This window comes from Chlamydotis macqueenii, chromosome 1 (assembly GCF_036417535.1).
Source record: "Chlamydotis macqueenii isolate bChlMac1 chromosome 1, bChlMac1.mat, whole genome shotgun sequence".
Classification (NCBI taxonomy): domain Eukaryota; kingdom Metazoa; phylum Chordata; class Aves; order Otidiformes; family Otididae; genus Chlamydotis; species Chlamydotis macqueenii.
In genome coordinates this window covers 96,765,655-96,781,995 of record NC_141556.1, presented here as the reverse complement: position 1 = coordinate 96,781,995, position 16,341 = coordinate 96,765,655, and the positions used below count along the sequence as shown (strand labels likewise).

At 41.6% G+C, this 16,341-nt stretch overlaps 1 protein-coding gene across 13 annotated transcripts in view; it reads right to left on the bottom strand.

Moving 5' to 3' along the window:
• The window catches only part of BBX (BBX high mobility group box domain containing), a 150,911-nt gene that overhangs the window by 6,898 nt on the left and 127,672 nt on the right, over positions 1-16,341 (bottom strand). For 11 of the 13 annotated variants that reach the window (XM_086762500.1, XM_086762484.1, XM_086762541.1 and 8 more), the window contains 3 exons: positions 10,235-10,324; positions 2,909-3,106; positions 2,069-2,261 (listed from right to left, as the gene is read on the bottom strand). In XM_086762500.1, coding sequence (XP_086618626.1) covers positions 2,069-2,261; positions 2,909-3,106; positions 10,235-10,324 — 481 coding nt within the window. The remainder of the gene's footprint in view (positions 1-2,068; positions 2,262-2,908; positions 3,107-10,234; positions 10,325-16,341) is intronic. The other 2 variants (XM_086762567.1, XM_086762580.1) reach the window with 1 other exon arrangement.

Genomic DNA, 16,341 nt, shown 5'->3' with positions numbered 1-16,341 from the left:
AATCTGGGCCCACTTCTTATTTACACAAGGGCCACTTCACCTGGCCCTGGCACAGCTAAAACCCCAGCAGAAACAGAGGTACCGGTGCACTTCACGCAACAGGAATGCAATGAAGTGGCCTTGGCACGAAATGCAGCTCAGGCTCACAGTGCTTAACTGGGGCACGCACAAGGTAAATAAAGCTAAACAGAAGCCTTCAAATAAAAACTATGCTACCACTTCCAGACAAGCTCTAATTACTGTTAAAAAGGAGTTTGGCTTCCAGGGCCCAAAGCTCTGTAAAATTATTAAATAATTAAATTCAGTCACTGAAAAAACACATCAAGCAAATCTCTAATGCGATTCTTCTCACTTCCAGCTATTTGCAAACAAAGAAGTGAGTTGCAAAAGATAACAAACAGTCGACAGAGTAGAAATCAGAGAAGCACCTAGCCCATCAGATTTAGGTTTCTGTTTTCACTTCCATTTGCCAAGTCTGGGAGAAACATGGCTAAGTTTCTGCTGGGAAAGAGTTTTGCCCTGTTGTCATTTCACCCGGGATGATTACAAGCTGGAATTAGAACACCTGCTGGACATTTGCCAGTTTGGTGTTTTCAGGCCTCATGGAAGGTGCCGCATTGCTCTAGCTGCACGATGAGATGACAAAAGGTCGGAGGAAGAAAGAAAGACTCAAAACAGAAGGCTATGTAAAACATTAGTTGACTTCAACAGGGACACAAGGACAAGAACTCTTAGAGGAACAATGAGGGAGAAACCCCAGGGAAGGGAATCCTGTTGTGCAATTCTGGTCCATGTTAATGGAAGCCAATGAAACCACAAGAGCGACAGCAGAGCTTAGCACTACACTTCCCAAGTCTCACTTTGTGGCTTCTGACCACAGAAGATGACAGAAACAAGTTCACACTTTTGGTGTCTTGATAGCAGACACTTGTTTTGCAAAGCTGTGAGGAAAAGCCAGGCTGACTGCAGTGTGTAAAACACCTCTCACCCAAAACAATGTTGCTTAAGCAAGACAAGAGCTTCTGCAGAGAAGAACTAGCAGGCTGGGCTGAGCTCAGTTGACCTATTTTTCTTGTAGGGCCCCTCATTTTCTCAGAAGCCTTTCAATGTTTGATGCGCAGGCTGAACACGCAGCACTTGGTTGACCGACGGAGGCCACAAGATCAGCAGTAAAATAAAATTGCGAATGGTTTAATCAACCACTGCCTTGTGCAGTTTCTTAGGCAGCCAGCCATCTGTCACATGCCATTTGCAGAGGCTGTGATGGTTTCAAAATTGCCCAGCACTTCCTCACTGACTTTCCACTGCAGGAAATGATGGAGCTTCATCTCCAATAAGCTGCAGCATCAAAGAACACCACCGGATAATTAAGAGCCAAGGAGCACTTGCTGTCATTGGTTTCCTCCCATCACAGGTCTAGCATGCAGGATCTGACCATGCTGAACTGATCCAACAACCAGCCCTAACCAACCCGCACATTCTCCAGCTTATCTGCGTGGATGGTCTACTCAGGAACTGAGAGGACCAACCCAAACTAACGTGGCTTTCCATCACTCAGAGTTGTTTTGCCCCATGACATTCTACAGACGCTTTGCCTCCTACACAGCAAAGCACAGGAGTAAAAGTAACAAGTTAGCTTCCTTCAGCCATGTTCAACATAAAAACTTCAGCTGAAGTTACATTAAATTCTCTCCACAGTTTTAGGCCATTGAAAAACGCAAATTAGCATGCAATAGCTATTTAAGTCTGCTATTATCTGAAAAATGCCATCTGATAAATTAGAAACCCTCAATCACTGGGACCTCAAGGAGCATATGAACCTGCTTATATATAAAAATTGGCTGGCAAGCTTACCAGGGAGGATCATTTTACTGACTCTGAAACTGATCACATTATCATTTAGGTGAAGACTTAACACTACTAAGTAAGTGGTGTAAAACACATTCATAGAAAGCTGTGGAAGAGGAAACACAAGCCAAATTAAACGGTCTGCAATTCACATGCTTTCGGAACAAGCTGGCAGCCACATACTATTCACTTAGGCAACAATGGGAAAAGAAAACCATACCTGTGTACGTTTTCCATGGCTGCTACTTCTGCCAGAGCAGCTAAGCTAAAAAATGCAGACACCGCTGGCATATCCGATGTAATACTATGATTCTCTTCTGTCTCTGCATTCCTGGAGCATTCACTATTGCAATCTGTTTCTGCGCTGGATGTTTTTTGAAGAGTACTTTGTGGCAGCTCTTTTGGCTTCTCCTCTGCAACAAAAGAAAGTTAATATTGCAAACTCAACCCTCAAATTCACAGCAGCACATTGATATACTGACTAGACCGGTGTTAACAGAATCTTTACCTTCAGAACTTCAATTTTGCAAGTGTAACTTGATTCATGCTGCAATCTCTTCTGACCCGAGCTATTGGCAGAAGCATGGCACTAAGGTTTATGAATTGGTTTACTGATTTTGGAATTCAACTGAGTTTGATGTTGTTTTAGACACAGAAGTCCTGAAAGATTATCTTAACTGCAGAGGGCTCCTGCAAGGGCTGTGGCACTGGCTGTCATATTATGGAATGTATTTTTACACCCTATAACTAGGTGGAGTGCAATTTCTTTGCTGGACTGGAAACAAATTATGAAAGGTAACCATTTTCCATTTCTCACTGTATCAGCTCTCAATTCTTTGAGAGAAATATCCAGGCAGAGAAGACAGATTTGGGCACTCAAACAGAATAAGTTGGCCATTATGGACTCACTGATTTCCCAGTTGATTAATACCTGTATTTTAAAGAATGACCTTTCTGAGCAGGTATGAAACCAAGCTGAATGAAAAATACTTCCCTGATCTCCATTCTTGCCATCTCCAACCATTCAATTTTAACAAAATTTAAACTCCTGTTTCCTTACCCAGTGTCCCTCCTGCTGGTGACACTCGACCATCTGCTGTTCGGACGAGATGTGTGATCTTAGTTTTCCTTGCTTTCCTTTTCTGGCTGCCAACTAAAGGCTCATGCATCATTGCTGGCTCTGGAGTGTTTAGGGCAGATAGAGAAATTTTATTCCTCCAGGCAGACCCACTGAAATTTCTGTCTCCTGAGAGTATGGCTGTAAGAGGACAAAATGCAGTTTTACATGTACAATAATTCAACTACTACCTATGCTCATCTACTATTTTGCATTTATCTGCATAAAGCCTTCCCACAAAGTTACTCAGAGCATGGCAGGATATGATCCAAATGCTGCAGATATTTGCAGGGGAATAGTAGCATCAGCTCTTGAACATATCCCAGGAGCTTCAAGTTCCTAATATTTGCAAAGGAAACTATGAGACAGGCAGCAGGACTTCAGTGGGAGCAGGGTACCAAACAATCTGTATAAAATGCTCTGCAACAGAAGATGCCAACAAGTAGCTAAGAGACAAAATGTATTTAAGGAACAATAATGGTCCTCACATAAGCTTATCTTAGCTCACAGACAGACTCACAAGCAGAATTCAGGAAGTCCTGGCTAGCCCCCAGTCTCTTCTCTACAGTCACTCTATGTTGTCTCCTCTAAGCAGAGGGAAATACTGCCTTTCACAATGCAACAAACCTTAAAACACACCCAAAAGGTAGCAAATACAAAAGCTGAGCTGGATCAGTTGCAGACAAGAATGCTAAAAAAAGAAAGCAAGCATGGGATAAAACACTGTGATGGAAATACTGCCTACATAAAGTCAGAGAGTGAGAAAGGAACAGTTTTACTCTTTCTCAACAGTACCAGTGCTGGTGTTTTGAAGCAGCCTTCTGCCCTGAACTGGAACATGACCACAAATTTTCACCTGACTAAACAGACACTTTAATCTTGTTCATGAAGAAATTCGTCAGGCAGCAGTCACAAAGTGTATTTAAGCTTCCAAAGTCCAAGATCAGTGTACAGTCATCAATCGTTTGTAATTTCCATTGATTTAACACGCCATACTACTGATATAATTGGGTAACACTAGTCCATAAACTCAATCTGTGACATCTTTTTTCCTCCTGTGATAAAAGTATTATGAGGCCTACCGCATCTGCAACCAGCACAAAGTAGGGCTAACAAGAACGTGACTACAGGTGGCAAAGGGAATGCCCCAAGTCATTTCTTACAGAAGCTTGCCTAACCTGCTTTGAAATTGGGAGCACTGACAGCATCTGCACCAAGTCCTTGGGGTATTTTTTTCCCAGTGCACTGCCATCCTGAATGAGTACACATTTTTTCCTAATGCTTGCACCTCATCTCCCCTGCTGCATTTTCAACTTGTTATGTTTTTTACTACCCGTGAGGTTATACCCCATCTCTTTGCAATAGTCCTTTATATATTTCACATCTGTTACTGTGTCTACAGTCAGCTTTCTATTCCCTACAATTTCTTTCAAACTTTCTTCCTGTTTTAAAGACATGTTTAAGACTTGTTTGTTCCCTTTCTGGGTGGTAGGATCAGCAAAAATTACACACACAAAATTCAAGCCCGAGCGGAAACAACTGCTCTTTCAGAAGGGCTGAGCACTGAACAAGCTCAACCTCCTGTACTGAGGCTGGCTGTGACACACAGGAGCACCCAACCTCACAAACTGTGCATAACAGCCAAGCAGGCTGCTTGGACTTTGCCCTCGTTCATTTTAGTGTGTATTTACTGCTTATTTATTGTTTGTTTTTGTAGATTTAATGAGCTTCCTATTCAAAGATATTGGCTAATAGAATCTCTATTGCTAGCTTCTTTACCTGCTAACTGTGCAAGGACGAGGACTGAGTGACAAGAATAGCTGTAACACATTTTATCTTGTTAGCTGATGCCCTTTGCTCTTTTGTTCTAAGTGGGAAGGGACTTTCTAATGCTTTATGGCATAAGAATATAATGAGATCTAGTATATATGTGTAAAAACATTTGGAAAAGTTCCAAACCTTAATTTGTTTATGTTCGTAATCCATCTTCGTATCTTCTCTCGTAAAACATTTTTGAACTTGTGGATGCTCTTTATTTCAAAAAAAGCATACTGCTTCAATCAGCTTTTCTCCGTGTTTAGCTGTAGATGCTAACCTTTCCAGAGCAGAGCTATGCTGTAAAACTTACTTTTTTTTAAAGAGACCAAGAGAAATCACAAGAAAAGATCTGCCCTGTAACAGTCCAATTAAGTAGATGTGCCAATGACCGCATATGTGACTTTCAAGTAATTCAGTTGGGCTAATAGTGAGATGTTCAGATAAGCCTACTACACTGATGGAGACAAAAATCTTAATTGGAATGTATAATTAAATGGGCAGCTTTCTCTCTAGATTTCTTATTTGGGAATTCATAAGTGTTGATTATGTATCAATGTAATGGTTTCGTTGTTGTCCAACACTATTTGTTAGTTCTGATTTGAGTATTTGCTTTAATTAGATAGTACATTGACAGTGCTGTTTAATTCTAGTTTGATTGAATTTATAATAGCTTTACTCTTAGTAATACAACTAATTTTTTTTTACACTTAATAAAAATATTAAGACATGATTTTAAACAATAAACAACATACGATAGAAAGAAATCTGATTCAGTATGATTTTAATTAGATGTGTTGTATACTACAAGCCACGTCAGGTCACTAGAAATTAACTTGATTGGTCAAGATCATAGACAGTTCCCTTTTACATTTGTTTTCTTTGACACTGTATGTGTCAAAAAGCTCAAGAAATTAAAGATAACAGAAAAAAAAAAAAGAGGCCATAGTTATTAAAGACCTAAGAAGGAGTATACAATGCTGGTATATTTGACTGAGAAATAGCAGAAAGTGGCTGACAAACTCAGGATGCAGCAAGTATATTCCCTCTCCATGTTTTAAGGTGTCTCAGTCCTTGAAATGAGACTTGAGGGTCCTCTACATTTTTTTCTCCCCTAGCTCTAAAGTAAGCTCTTTATCACTTCCATCGTAACATTGCTGCTGTATAGTTTTGAAGAAGGATGGATTAAAGGTGAAGAGTGAATGAGTATTTTTTGGGGGATGGGGGGGATGTAGGGGGGTGGAGGGTGGGTGTTGAAGGGACGAGGCTCTTTTTTCTTCTCTAGCAGTCTTAGTGGACGTTAGAATAAGAAATAATTTCATTGACTTCTTTACAGATTATTATTCAAGTAGACATAAAACGTAACTTGGAGGAAATGACACAAAGGCTTCACTCACATGACCCTTTGCACTGAACTCCACAGGAGAAAGTAGTCCAAGCTTCAACAACCACATAGCTAAGCTAGATACGAACAGGGGTCCTCCTTCACCTCCTTCAAGAGGAACAGCATCCCATTGCTTCAAGTGACAAAGGTATAGTGATAAGGATGCTCCAAACCAGGACTTGGGTTTGCTGTGCAGAAAAGACAGGGCTAAACAAATTTAATTCCCTGTATTTTTCTTTAATAACTTATTGAATCCATCTTGTATCCTTTCTGTTTCCTGTGTTCAAGAGCTGTCCCATGTAAGGCTCAGCTAATTTTCAGGAGAATGCTGTCTAGAAACGAAATGAGGTTCTGCAGCTACTGTGCAGGCCTGCAAACAGATATTTACATGGTTAGCTTTCCGCATGACGGCAGCACATGCAGAACTACAGGGCTATTTTTGCAAGCAGAGCTGAGCACGTGATATGAAGATGTGGGCCTTTTGGCATGCTTACAGCACAGTCACAAAAATGACTTAGAGAGAAAAACATCTAGAGCTCTATGCCAGATGGTTTCCTGAGCTAGATTTGTTAAAAGTTAGCATGGACAGTTTACCCTCCTCTGCAGGCATGTAGTCTTATTTCCCCCCATCTATGTGAACAAGAAAAATGAAGCTAATTGGACTGACTCAGCACACCACAGAAGAGGACAAGCCTTTCAGACTGAATCCTAGTAAGACACAGACATATTTAAAAAAATTTCTTCAGCAATGCCTATCTGTTACAAGAGAGAGCTGCAGTTTAACCACATTTAGTGGAGAATGAATGCTCTGTGGGTACAAGCATTCTGGTATCAAGAAGAAAAGGTGGTCTGTAATGCTTTAATGGTAAGTTAAAAGGGGAAGCCTAGCAAGGCAGAGCAAAGCTTTAAGTCACCAGTGCCTGGGGAACCATCTCATCAAAAAGGAGATGCCAAGCACATTCTGACCTACACCCTGGTGGAAATTCCAGCTCTTCTGACAGCGGGATGCTGCTGCAATACCGCTTGTGGGGTCAGGCAGCACATGGAGCTGCAGTAAGGGCTATGGACTAACAAGCAGAGCAAGACCAGCTGACAGGGCAGCAGATGGTCAAGCCAGGTGTATGGACCAGCTGCCTGGATGGGAGGCTCTGCTGCAAGAGCCTATGCCAACCCAGCCCTCTTCCAGCCTGGAGGGATGCCAAAGGCATAGCGGCACAGAGTTGCTGGCTCCCTCTGGGCTGCAAGCCCCACACAACAGGACTTTTTCAGTAGAAATAAAAAAAAAAATTAAAAAAAAACAAAACAAAACTCATTCTGCTAATTTTCTGCACTTTCTGTTCTTTCTCAAACATAGGTGCTAAGGCTGTACAGACTCGTGTGTGTGGAAGAGCTGATGGAGGACTGGTAGCTTGCACTTAGCTCTACAAGCCACAGGAAACAGGGCTCCTTCACACATCAGCTACTGTTGAGACTGTTGTATACGTTCATCTTCTCTTCTCCTCTTCCGGTGCAAAGGCCAGCACTGCATCTGGTTGTTACACAAACCATGCAAGAGCCCTCAGCACAGCCCACTAAACATACCTGCAAGGAGTCAATGGTTGTGACTTAGCCCTTTCTATTTAAAGTATTGTGTCCCACACCAGAAAGCCTTAAGAGTGTGGTAGAAAATAAATCTCTCGGGTAAGTGATGTTCAACCTGCCCAAACAGGGATGGGCAGTCCGTTTCAAGACGACAAAACATGAATCCAGCATGACCCCTGCTGACAGCAACCCTTCCAAGTGTCTCCTCTCCAGCTATAAGAATATTCAAGCTCCTTCATCCGGCAAAACTAACTCCGTAAAAACCAAAACCATACATTACAGAGTTATGACTCACCACAAGTATAGATTAACCACAAAAAAAGAGTTGACATTTTAATTTAATGTTGGATTCGCTTAATCCTTGTATATCTGAATTGAAATGAAGATGCCAGTATTCTCAGCTTGAATGCTGTGGAATGTGGGACAGTGGAGTCAAAGAATTTAGGGTCAGGCTGCCTAGGAACTCATGAAAGGATGAAGTCACATAGGCAGCACACACCATGGCAAGGCGGTACCCTGCCTGCCAAAGCCTTATCCACACTGCACTTTGCTGATGAGCACTCTGCTTTCAGTGCCCCTAAATGATACACTTAAGACCAGGCCAGACCCCGCATTTTTTTTTCCCCTTTGTATCTCAGAGAAAATGCAGTTTCCCACCTATATATATATATATATATATATATATATATATATATCTATCTCTCCACCATCTTTCCTTTGATGATTTCTATGTGGGCTGTGTAAGACTGGTAAATTCCTCGTGTCTTTGCTTCAGTCTTTGGAAGAACGTTGCAAACTGGCCCTACTCCAGCAAACGCACAGACACATCATTAGTGTTTAGACACGATGACATTATTCACATGCTTAACTTCCAAGGACATGCCTCTGTGTTGTGCTGGAATGAGGCCAGGGTACTCAACACTTGGCAGGCTTGAATCTTTGATCATAGTGCACACTTCATTTGATACCAAAACAGGCTGGTTTCTTTTAATCAAATTGAGGTTTTGACATTTCGTTTAGCCACATTTTATATCTGCAGATTTTAAGATATTTATATTTTTTTACTCTCTCATGTATTAAACGCTTTCTGTTTCTTTTCTCACAGGAGAATTTAAACACTCATTTTTCTTACTAATTTGTCTACATAGTTTATTAATAATTCAGGGACAAAAATCTGAATGGCACCCAGTAAAAGCTATGTTAATGTATGATGCCTTTTTCACACCGGCATGGAAGCAAGATCGTTACTTCTCCTGGGTGACTCCCACGACATGTTTGTTGTACAAATACAACACAACAGAGTAAATAATTTCAAAATATTTGCACTGTTAAATGCAGCAGAGCTGGCAGAGCCTATGTGGGAAAATGGCACATGTGCATCACAGTGGACACAAAACACAACATCAGGAAAGTAGAGGAAATGACATGGCCAAGCTTTAGGAAAATATATTAAGCATAAAGGTAGCTGGGGGAGCGGAGATAGGGATAGTAATTTTATTACCTTAAAGAGACAAATATGGATAAGGAAAAAATAGAAGAAATTCATGGAGCTACCTAAGTAAGCAGAACCAGAGAGGCTCTTTCACACCACAGGGACGATGTGGGAGAGAACTCCACTGTGGAAGGGCTACGTAACAGCCTGGGTGTGATTTGGACAGTGTGGGCAACACTATTACAAAAGAAAAAAAAAAACAAACCCAAAAAACCCCCAAGAACGGCCCAGGGAAGCAGGCTAAGCTATAATCCTGTAGATACATTACACTTGAAAATGCCCTTTGGAGTTGTGAGTATGTAGGTATGCAGGACCACAATACTGTAACGAGAAAAGGACTTCGGAGGACTACTAGCAGGAGAGTGGGCAGCACAAGTCCAACACATAACTATAAAAAAAAAAAACCAAAACAAAACTGTTGGAAGTTATCTTCAACTTAAGGCAAACAGAAAGCTGGCTAAGATTTCTACAGAGGGAGAGCTGGTTTATGTTAGTGTATCTGAGAGCTGGTGGAGAAATAAGCTCTTACATCCTGACCAGCCGCAGTCTGCAAAGTTCTAGACAGTGGGAAATCACAGGCAAAGGAGACAGGGACATGGATAAATGCTCTGGCAAGGGGATAAATAATATGGTCTCTGATACAGAAGGAATGGAGATAAGAGCAACCGAAGGACTAAGAGCTATGAGCTGTGGAAGATAAAGAGTTCAGGGCCAACTGCAGAACAGCCCTTGCTTTGTCAGCTCTGCTGCATGGCATCTGGAGTAAGGAAACTGTAATTAAGGGAGATACCAATTAAAAACAAAACAGCATCATACTGGAATAAGGCAATATGATCAACTGGAGCCAGGAGCTAATGGAATCAAAGCAGACAGGGAAATAAGGGATCAAAGCAATCAAAGACTAGAGAGCTGAACAGCCTCTGTCTAGACGCGTTTCCCCAAGGCTGAATTGAGAGAGAAGGTGGCCCAAAACCTTAACTAAGTAATGCACCAGTACCTGTGTCCGGAACATTAAGCTGCTCCCTTCTGTGCTTAAATTTGCTGACAATTTTGTAGAATATGTTCTTTTTCTGAGACTTGAATGAACCTACAGACAACATTAATAATACATACTTTTAATTAGCAGTTTTAAAAAGCGTACAACAGCCACAGTATGTACTATACAACCTCCCCTTCCACTACTACGGGATGCCATTTCACGGGGAGGCAGAAAACCTGACCTTCTCCCGAGAAGGGACTCTGCAGGCTTTCAGCAGGCTGTACTTCAATCCATCAGCCTCCCAAGAGCCTAAGTGCATACAAAGCATTTTGGAGAATGATGACCTTAGGAAAGCTTAGCCATACAATAAAACAAGGGCTTTGCTTGCTTGTTTTTTTAAAGATGTGCTCTCCTTTGTATGTGCACTGAGTTTAGCTAGAATGGAGTAAACTTTCATCACAGCAGCCTGGATGGTGCTGTGTTTTAGACAGGTGACCAAAACAGTGTCGGTAACACACCAGTGTTTTAGTTACTGCTAAACAGGGTTTAGAGAGCATCAAGATCTCTCTTTCTCATTTTGCCACCCCAGTGAGGGTGTGCAAGAGGTTGGGAGGGGACATAGTTGGGACAGCTGACCCACACTGACCAAGAGGTATTTCACACCATAGAATGTCATGCTCAGCAATAAAAGTGGGGGGGAAGAGTTTTTTTCCAAAGTAGTCAAATGCTCAGGGACTGGCTGGGTATCAGTTTGCTGTGGTGAGTGCTGACTTTTGCATCACTTGTTTTTTTCCCCACCCTTACTTCACTTATTAAACTACCTTTACCTTTAACCACGAGGTTTTTTTTTCTTGTTTTTGCCCTTCCAGTTCTCTCACTCATCCCACTGGGGGAGGATGAGCAAGTGACAGGGTGGGGACTTACCTACCAGCCAGGGCCAACCCACCACAGGATGCAAGAGTTACCTTTGCCTTTTTGGTGATCACAAATGAGCTTATACTAAGTGCAGAAGTAAAAGCTTCCAGGAGAGGAAAGGGAGGTTACACCCAGCTCACGTTATCATTCCTATTTTGATAGCAGAGTCTTTGCCAGTAGTAGTCAAAAGGTATCTTACGTGACATCAGACCACAAAGTACACCACTAGCAGAGGTCATCAAGAAGCCATACTTTGTCTCATTAATGCAATGAACAGTGATACAGTAGCAACATAAGACAACAGACCAAAGATGTAACAGATGCACAATCTCTACCCTGCAAAGCGATTTCTACAGAGTTACTTTTCAGAAAGTGCACTTTCAAATCTTACTTCCAAAGGTACAGCAGGCAAGTAAGTCTTCAGGCTAGCTCAGAACAGACCTGCCCAAACAGCAGTGAGATGCACTGCAGGTGACAAGACTGCATATAGCCTAACAAGAGGGTGTCCTTCCCATCCACAGCTGACTTGGAAGAGGACTCTACCCACCACAAATACCGGCCTCCTCCACCTCCTCCTCATCCTTAAAAGGAACCAGACACACACACTGGCTACTGAGACACAATTGCAACCACATAGTAACACACGATCAAGGTAAGCCTACATCACGCATCTGCCATTTGCCATCACTGACTCTCTATGTGCAGGGAAAGGAGAAAAGTGTGTAGCACACGGAAGAAGGATCTAGTCTTAGGAGGGGAAAACCATTCATAGATATTAGGCTGTTGGAATAATATTGAAAATTACTGAGAGAAAGCTAAAATCCAGCCAGAAACAGCCATAGAAACCCTAAAATTTTATACATGTTGGCTTTGTGCTCACTGCTGCTTGGTTTTTACTACTGAAGAAATCAAAACTTTCAGAAAAGATGAATAATCTCCCAAAAAACTAGAAGTCAAACAACAAACCAAATAAAGTCCGAGCGAGACATCATTTCAGACAACAGCAGCTTTCATCTGAATGGCTTCACTGGAATTTGTATACAAAGAATCAGAAAGTTCAACAGAAAAGGCTATATTCCCTCAAACTGATTCAACTGTCATTCTGCAAATTTTACAATAGCTTCCTGAGTATCACAGAGTTGGATAAACAGTCTAGTCTCAGTGCAATAAAAATGCAAAACAAGGAATGAAAAAGTTCAGGCAGGCTGAGAGAAAGCCTAGGCGAAAAAACTCAGCTTTTATGAAAACTAAGGTGAAATACTTCATCCACATCAGAGACAAATCTTCCCACAACAGTTCCACAAGAAGACCGAGGCACATAACAAGATGATTCTTATGACTTTTTTTTTTTAATTAGCAAATTAGTGATTTTTGCAGGTGCTTGGAATAAGCAACAGGTTACACAGTGTCACAGAATTCTCAATTTCTACAGCTCAATCTGCACCCTACAGACCATTTCAATCAGTACCATAGACTGCCACCCAGTGCCAACAACTCTAAGCAGAAAAACTGAGATTAAAAACTCACAAAAACATGTCAAGTATTGCATGAAGAAGGAAACTCATGTCTTTGATCTCTTTTCTACTATCCGTGGTGCCTTTGTCGTAAGCTTTTATCTGCGACATACAGGGTATCCCAAAGCACGCGGAACTTGCATGTAAATTTTTGTTCCCAAATGGAAAATCCAGCGTCATTGACTTCAGTGGGGTCAAAATAGAACCTGCCGTTTCATACGGAAACTTCCAATTTCCTACCCTTTTAGCTGTTATTCCCACAAGACAGTGCCCATTGACACTTGAATACCCTTTGGCCATGAACGCAGTGAAAGAGAAGACAGCCTAATAGCTAAATAGGTCAACATGTCAAACTTGGATCTGAGAATATAACTTCTGACTCCATGAGAAACTTCATCCACACTTCCTGCCCTGCCTGTTCTACTTAGAGTGAACTAGAGGATAGCCTCACTGATGTCTGTGAAAAGCCAAATCAGAATCACTGTCATACTTACACATACACATTGTCTAGTGACTGAACAGACTATCTGGTGGTTCTTTGAAAATGGCCACATCCCCATCCTGCCTTTAGATTAAGGCCTAAGTCAATGAACTGTCAAACATAAGATCTATGCATGGCATATTCTGGAATGAAAACAGAGCTTTTCTTAATTTCTTCAGAGAAGAAACATGGAGAAGGCAAGTTCAGTCCAGTTTGGACTGGAGTAAATGCTGACTAGGGGGGCATTCCTGAGATCGTGTCTTGGTTTTGGCTGGGATAGTCAGTATCCCCTTCCAGGCTCTCAGTAGCAGGTTCCCCAGGGGCTCAGTTTAGGCACACTCACCGAGGCAGGAGTTTATAGGAGGACTGGCTGGGCTACACCTGTTTCATGGGGACAGCAGGCAAATACTCCTAGACTTTAAACAAATGTCACTTGTCAACATTCCATCTAGAGAAAATCCATGACTGAAACAACTAACTAAACTAAAAGGTTTGCTGTTAGGCAATGGATCCTAGATGTGATTTCCTATAGAAAGCTGAAAAAAACCCCAACTTTTGTTTGCTTACTTGCTATTGTTATACAGCCATCTGCAAGTGTAAAGTAAGTCCTCTTCTCCTGCTCACGTTCTCTATTGGAAATATCCTACATAGCTCTTCCTTTCCCTAGCACTTCGGCAGTTGCAACAGGATTTAGCCACCTGCTATCCCTGGCTCATCCATTGAGCTCACTGAGGGCCACAGGGATTTCCTCCTGGGAATACTTGCTACAGCCAATGGCAGCTGCTCGGGGAAGCAGCAGGCAAGAAAATGAACCCACCACACATAACAAACCACAACCACATTTCTTCCACATTTCTGGGCGTATGCCCCCTCTTCTCTAACAAAGTTTCCTACTTTAAAGGGCCTGATCAAATAGAGAACAGTTCAACGTGATTGTAAGAAAACCCAGGCAAAGAGATTTGTCTGTGCATTTCTGCATCCCTCAGGAGGAAGATGCTGTATTTTTAGGTCATGACCCTTGCAAATTAGGAAATGCAATCTCCAGGTATCTGAATGTTTTGAACCAAGCCAAAAAAACCCTGAGCTAAGACCAAGAGGAATGCCACAAAGAAGCGCTGATGCTTTATTTCTAGTCCTAGAGGCCACAGACAAAAAAGAAAAAAATGTAGACAATCCCTTTCCCAAATAAAAGAACACTATGCATTCCTCTCCTTGCCTTCCCAAAATGAAAGCTTTAGTGAAGTGCTTAGAGTATAAGTGAGCATTTGTCACAGCACAAGGCAGAAATAATGACTATGCCTGTTGCTCATTTTTGCATACAAGTGGATTAGTGACTCACTGCAGACTGCTGACTTCTGTGTGGTAGGATGTTTTGGCACATATGCCATTGGAAAGATGAAAAAAAAAAAAAAAAAATCAGTCACAGCTCCAGGAAATGTTGGAGCAGGCCATCTGCACAGATTCAGTATAGCTGTATTTTTCAGCCATTTTGTGACATTATTTTTCTATATGCACAATCCCAGTTCAAAATGCTTGAGGTACGATATGCCAGAGCATTATGGCTTGTTCAATCCTGCTCCCACTGAAGAAAGGCGCCCATTAATTTCAGTGGGAGTAGAATTTGGAGGATTTGGAAAGCTCTGGGGAAAAAATTGCCTCTCCTTTAAGAAAGCTGAAATTTCCCCTTATACACGTGGACTGAAACAGCTTTCACATTACAGGGATCTTCAGGTATTTTTATATGAAAAGAACAGGCTAAAGTTAGGGCTGGACATGACAAGCACAATGGAAGGAATCAGTGGGCACTGACCCACTCATTTTCCACTTAGGAGTAAGAAAACATCCTGCCAATCCTGGCTGTCTAGGTTAGGCAGCAGATCACGCCTCTTGTAGGTATAGGTCAATGACATTTGACAGAAAATCAATCTGGCATCGCTTACTCCAAAATAAAACATATTAAGGCATAAAGCCCCAGTTATGGGTGGGGGAACACCCCAAACCAACAAAAAAACCCCAAACATTTCTCCATTTTTATTCACCTAACATCCTGAGAAATTTTTAGTGTCCAGTACTCCAACCTACTTTCCAAATTTTAAACGTAATTTAATGTAATTTAGCAGGCACTGATCTGTAGGCTGCAAAAATTAAGTACTTATCTGAGAACTGAGAATACTAGGGAAGTTTACAATCCTTCACATGCTCATTCAGTAAAAGCAGGGAATGATTTTAAAGAGCGTTTACTGAACCCAGCCCTAGTGATTTGCATCTGTTGTTTGGAAACATCTAGAGGCCCCATCCACTAGTAGTCACTACTTGTGCTGGACATCTCTTCTAATTACCTTACAGACAGAGATAACCCTAAGGAAGAGCAAAGCAGCAGAAACAACTCCACACAACACAGTAACGCAGAGCACAGCAGAGCAAAGTTAAGGTCTCCTACATCCCAACACAGTCACACCCGTAAGACTATATTGACCCTTCATGGTTCATGCACATCACAGTGCAAGAATAAGACGTTACTTTTGCTTAATTCTGACGGTGTGAAAAAAAAAAAAAAAAGATAATTAAAAAAACCCAGAACCATTCCAAACAAAGCTCTACCATTTGGCGCAATACACCATTTTCATTTCCTTCAGTACTTGCAGGAGCCTAGTTTGGAGACCTGTATGCTTAACACCTTTGGAGGTCAGTATTCTCTAACCATCTTTGGACTCGCCACAGTTCACAGGCAAGCCAACAGCATGACAAGGCTGAATGGTCGTGTCAGCACATCACAAATTAAATTGAGGATACAGCTTAATGAATGTTTAGCTCAGCTGGAACAGATTCCCCTACTAAGCGAGTAAGCTTGCTTGTATGCAATTTGGTTCATGTTTTTTCAAATCCACAACTCGCATCCTAATTTTAAGCATCCTAAAAAATGAAACAAATTAAAATCAACCTATTGCCATGGAATATTTATTTTTTAGCAACCTTCCTTTTCCAAAAGAAATATGGTTTGCCACAAAGTTTTTCAGCTACCTCTTGAGAGCTGAACTTCACTCTCCATGCAGCTGGAATGACTGACACAAGCTGACAGCTTGTCTAGCTAACTTGAGTGAATTCAACATTCGCTGGAATTAGAAGCAGATATCACTAGCTCTGTCTGGATTTAGTTCAGGGCTGCAGTTAGATGTTCACTACAGAAACAGCAATGTAACGATCAGATATTCCTG